The sequence below is a fragment of the Porites lutea genome, chromosome 4, assembly GCF_958299795.1.
Source record: "Porites lutea chromosome 4, jaPorLute2.1, whole genome shotgun sequence".
NCBI lineage: Eukaryota > Metazoa > Cnidaria > Anthozoa > Scleractinia > Poritidae > Porites > Porites lutea.
Genome location: NC_133204.1, coordinates 8654024 through 8659864, shown reverse-complemented (window position 1 = coordinate 8659864; position 5841 = coordinate 8654024). Strand labels below are relative to the sequence as shown.

Here is a 5841-nt window from a genome sequence, read left to right as displayed (position 1 = left end):
CCTTGCATTGTGGAGCGAGGAAAGGCGGCTGTTGTCGTATATGGGGTGCCATTACCGCCAAAATTCAGCTATTATCGTTACTTTCGTAAATGGTGCCTCTAATTTTGTTTATGGTGCCTTCGTTTTCATAAATGGTGCCTCTGTTTTCATAAATGGTGCCTCTGTTTTTGTAAATGGTGCCTCCAATTTTGTTTATGGTGCCTTCGTTTTCATCAATGGTGCCTCTGTTTTTGTAAATGGTGCCTCCAATTTTGTTTATGGTGCCTTCGTGTTCACATATGTTGCCTCTAAACTTGTTAATGGTGCCTCTTATTTTGTCAAACTGGTGCCTTTATCTTTGTATATGGTGCCTCTGTTGTCTTAAAAAATGCTGCCGCTGTTTTCGTAAATGGTGCTTCAAATATTCAGCAGTCTGGGAACGGCTCTCTGGTGACTTAACCGCGGAAAACTGGGGCTCAGTGTCAAAATGGCGAAGTCCTTAGCCTGTCTTCGCGGTCTTATTACAGGAGAAATTGCAAACATTTGCAACAGTTTATAGAACTATAGAACACCAGTCTATTTAAAATGTTCAAAAAATACCAAGGCAAGCACCGTTTTTGCATGTTTCCTTGAGGCTGTGTCAGAGTTTGGTCTACCATCCCTGGTACGCTCTGAAAATGTTGGAGTTTCCATGTTTATGCTTCAGTGACCACAGTGGATGCGGTTGTTCTACAGTTGATCTACAGCCACAAGAGGTGACACTAATAAATGACTGGTTTTACAGGGTTTCCAATTATGTTTTTTAACACTCACGAACTCGTGAAAGGTGAGTGGTTTTTGGAATTTATAAGTCACAAAATCATCTTCTAGCTCTAGCATATTTGCAAGTGAGCATAAATTTCCTCCAGTAGAAAGTTGCTGTTGAAGAATTTTGTGGCAAAAAATGCATGCATAGATTTAATCTTTCAAGAAAGAAAGTGGCTGTGCGTAGAACCTAATAAGTGCATTTTATCTACGTGTTTACACTGTACTTGGTAAACAAAGGGGGTGGGGGTCGGATCAGTGACGTCACACTTATTAACCTCCTATATTATATGAAAAAAAAATACCACCAAAACCCATCCATGTTCCTACTATGTGGGTACTGTTAGTTTCTAATATTGTTGTAAAGAAACAGAAAATAAAATCAGTGAACTGTAACAGCAGGATTCATCATAATTTAATCAACAGTTTGATTCCAGGTCATTAGAAAAAAACTGAAACTAAATGGCAGTGCCTTTAATTGACTATAATTTTGTTATAATGTGAAAGACTATAAAGCAGTCAATATCTTCTTAAAAATGCACAAACCCGTGTTATAAAGAACTTTTCTTCGTTTAAACATCATAAATAATCTGGAACAGTTTACCTTTCAGTAACGTAAACAAAACTGTATGTTTTTTAATCACTTTCACAAAACTGTAATAATTTTAAAGTTGTACCATTCCCTGCAACATGAAACTTAAACACCTTCAAAGAGCCCAATCATTTGGCAATGGGGTTGCAGAATGTTTTGAAGAGGAAGCCATGCCAGCACTTATTGCATCCTTTGATTGCCAGAATTCTATTTCCAAGGGCTTTTGTTCTGGAAGGACACGTAACAGTGAAAATGAGAGTAGCAAAAACAGTGTTTTGTTTGAATAAATCCATTGTTGATGTTTTTCGTTTTTTTTTTGTGTGTGCTACTAGAAGTTTTGCTTATAAAGACTATGAATGTGCAACAATTTTTTGTTGCATGCTTTTAGGAAATTCTTCACCACAGGAATACCGCGTCCAGCATGAAAGCAGGGCTCCTTTTTTCCCTCTTTTCAACAGTACAGTTGAAGGAAGAAACTGCAAGCAATAATTTTTTTTCCTGTTTTTTGTACCGCATCAGGATAGGTGGAAGTTGAAGTTATCTTTCAGATTCTCAAGATTGTTATGCAATGATGGAACAACCAGCTGCCCATGTACCTCTCTCCTTTTTTCCCATAAGTCAAATGTTTGGACCCCTGTTGGACTTATTACATCATATTCCTCTCAGTGTGTATTAAAACATGCAAACATTAAATTTAAACTAATGATCCAACATGCCGTAAATGGATGTTAAATACTAGTGAATGCCTTCCCACTATTATCACAAACTGCTTGAAGTGCAGCCAGGAAGGTGTCCTTGTCAGGGAAATTTCTTGGCAAGGTTACATTCTTCGTGCAAGTAGAGGAAAAAATGGAACCAGCATCCTCAAATTCGATCCTGATCCTTCCTAAACCAAACTCTGGTAAGCAGGGTGCCCCAGTAGCAAAGGTGAGGAATGCCTTTAGAATATCTGGTGTTGCACCAACTATGAACTCAGTCATGTGCTCCATGATGTTTTTTTTCAGCATCCCTCATCTCTGATGGAAACATCAATATTTCCTTGATGTCAGAACCCTTCATTTCCTTTTCTCCTGCCACAAATAGCTCTTTGAAAAGCTCAGGATATACTTGCGTTCTGGACCCGAATCCCAGAGTCTGAGGCCCTTCCCTTAGTTGATCTAAAAGTATTTTGGGCTTTCCAATGGCATCATGTACAATAAGGCTTTGGATGACTCGCATTTTGTTATCATTCTGAAAGAAATTCACAGAACAACAATAATACAGTAAGAAACTGGTCAACGACCTGTAAGTTGTAGTTGTAGGTAACAATATCCTTGAGAAGGAGATTGCAACATTTTGCATGTATATGCAGGTAAATCCATTCTCTTCGTGAAAACATATGCACCTGTCCCAAGCTGGTCAAATGATGGATAGTGCAGTCCACAATTAAAGGTGTCATAAGGGGCATCAATTCCAAAAAAGACTGCTCTTTTATTTATAACAATGATTCAGATTTTAGGTATTTGAAAATTGTTTTTAATTAGTTGTTGTTTTATCCAATTTATGTAATTTGTAAGGATCTGTATTTTAGATATTTTTACATTTATTTTGTTGTATAGAATACTTATTTTTAATCTGTTTCTCACTGTTTATTTATTCACTAGATGGTGATTTAACCAGTGGATAGGGTTAATCACCTTTTGAGCAACTGGGGCCTGATCTAAAAAAATATTTATTTTTGCTTCTCTTCTTTTAAACTGTTTGGTGGTTTTTTTTTATTATTTGTGAATTTCACTTCACTGTCAAGCACGCTTGAAAGTGCTTCTGAATGGCTTGTCTCCTGATCAGATATTGAGTGTGTAAGTTTTAAAATACTTTTCTATCAATATCGAGTTTTCACTATTGTTAATAATATGCTGTTAAAAATAATGCGGATCAGTTAAGGTTTTTGGGAAACTGCCCACCTACCCCTCCCCTAACCCAACGTTAACACTAACTTCTCACTTAAGGCAAAATGTTAGGTTAGGGGAGGGGAAGGTGGTCAGAATCCCAGAAACCTTGACTGACCCAATAATGCCATCACAACATTTACAAACTTACAGTTAATGTCATGGAAAGACCACTCTCTGAGAGAACACTGGTCGTCTCCTCTTTGTCAAGTTCAGATACATCAGCAACTTCTGCAACCTTAAAAAAAAAAAACAGAAACAAAAATTAACGAAAAAAAAACATATGTTTTTGGTAAAAAGTTTCACATATCCTTTTGATACTGCCTTCATTCAGTGTTAGTATTAGGGAACATATAAAATGTGGGGGGCCCTAGACTGGACAGCTTTCAGACGTTTTGTCACATCTTCTAAAACTGGAAGCAAATAAATGCAGGTGCATATCTTCTTAACATTACTCAACTAGCCTAACTATGCACCTGATAGGAGAGGGCAGAAACAGAACTCCATAGTTCCTATTTTGTTAAGCAAAATATTTTTCCCTTCCATGTCATTATTATATAACTGCACTAGAATAGGGTACTTTCCCACACAATGAAAAACTCTTCCCATATACTTAACAGCTTGCCAGGCCAACTCAAGCACTATCTCCTGCTTAGCATTATAGGTGTTGCTCAGAGTAAGAGTTCATTAGCATAGTCTCCAGATACTTTGTTAAAATATTTTAACAAAGTTAAATGTAGGTTTTGTTTTCCATTACCTTGGTTATGAAATGTTCCATGTGAGATGAGCAGTCTTTTATGATGATTGCTTCCATGACTTCATTTAATTTACCTTTGGCCAGGTAATTGTAGACTCCCGGGCTGAATATGGGAAACCCGGGTCCTCCCTGTAGCACACTGTGTACGATGATTGTTCCCACTAGCTTCATTACACCCGATGCAACCATATGACAGTTATAAACTGGACTTCCGTATGTATCACCCCGAAAAAAGGTGTCTGCAATCACTTTCAGTAGTTGTGTGTAAAATTGACGGATGACCCCCCCAGTGTCTGCCGCTGGCTGTTCACTATACACGATTCGTAGCTTCTTTCTTGAGTCAAAATCTTGATCTTTATAGTACGCCATGGCGTCATTTAGAAGATCTTCTTCGTCTATCTTCAACTTTTCCGTCTGATCTGAAGAAAAATTTTTCTGAAGGTCTCTCAATTCAGCATTCAGGTCCTGAGTATCACAACAGGTTCCTGGTGGTTCAAACGGTGAATTCATCAAGTCATTTGCATCATCATCATCAGTTACTGTGTTGTCAGTTGTAGGTAAGAGTGACATAACAACCTGATCAAATGATCCACCTATCCTGATGCGGTACGAAAACAGAAAAAAAATTATTGCTTGCAGTTTCTTCCTTCAACTGTACTGTGGAAAAGAGGGAAAAAAGGAGCCCTACTTTCATGCTGGACGCGGTATTCCTGTGGTGAAGAATTTCCTAAAAGCATGCAACAAAAAATTGTTGCACACTCATAGTCTTTATAGGCAAAACTTCTAGTAGCACACACAAAAAAAACGAAAAAAATTAGCAATGGATTTATTCAAACAAAACACTGTTTTTGCTACTCTCATTTTCACTGTTACGTGTCCTTCCAGAACAAAAGCCCTTGGAAATAGAATTCTGGCAATCAAAGGATGCAATAAGTGCTGGCATGGCTTCCTCTTCAAAACATTCTGCAACCCCATTGCCAAATGATTGGGCTCTTTGAAGGTGTTTAAGTTTCATGTTGCAGGGAATGGTACAACTTTAAAATTATTACAGTTTTGTGAAAGTGATTAAAAAACATACAGTTTTGTTTACGTTACTGAAAGGTAAACTGTTCCAGATTATTTATGATGTTTAAACGAAGAAAAGTTCTTTATAACACGGGTTTGTGCATTTTTAAGAAGATATTGACTGCTTTATAGTCTTTCACATTATAACAAAATTATAGTCAATTAAAGGCACTGCCATTTAGTTTCAGTTTTTTTCTAATGACCTGGAATCAAACTGTTGATTAAATTATGATGAATCCTGCTGTTACAGTTCACTGATTTTATTTTCTGTTTCTTTACAACAATATTAGAAACTAACAGTACCCACATAGTAGGAACATGGATGGGTTTTGGTGGTATTTTTTTTTCATATAATATAGGAGGTTAATAAGTGTGACGTCACTGATCCGACCCCCACCCCCTTTGTTTACCAAGTACAGTGTAAACACGTAGATAAAATGCACTTATTAGGTTCTACGCACAGCCACTTTCTTTCTTGAAAGATTAAATCTATGCATGCATTTTTTGCCACAAAATTCTTCAACAGCAACTTTCTACTGGAGGAAATTTATGCTCACTTGCAAATATGCTAGAGCTAGAAGATGATTTTGTGACTTATAAATTCCAAAAACCACTCACCTTTCACGAGTTCGTGAGTGTTAAAAAACATAATTGGAAACCCTGTAAAACAACCGCATCCACTGTGGTCACTGAAGCATAAACATGGAAACTCCAAC

General features: G+C 37.2%; 1 protein-coding gene across 1 annotated transcript; it reads right to left on the bottom strand.

Moving 5' to 3' along the window:
- Positions 1-757: 757 nt before the first annotated feature.
- LOC140935677 (uncharacterized) lies at positions 758-4229 on the bottom strand. Its single transcript, XM_073385249.1, has 3 exons — positions 4061-4229; positions 3455-3541; positions 758-2605 (listed from the first exon to the last, which is right to left on the bottom strand). The coding sequence occupies exons 1-3, from the start codon at positions 4115-4117 to the stop codon at positions 2348-2350; spliced, it is 402 nt and encodes a 133-aa protein (XP_073241350.1). The 5' UTR covers positions 4118-4229; the 3' UTR covers positions 758-2347.
- Between the last annotated feature and the right edge of the window lie 1612 nt (positions 4230-5841).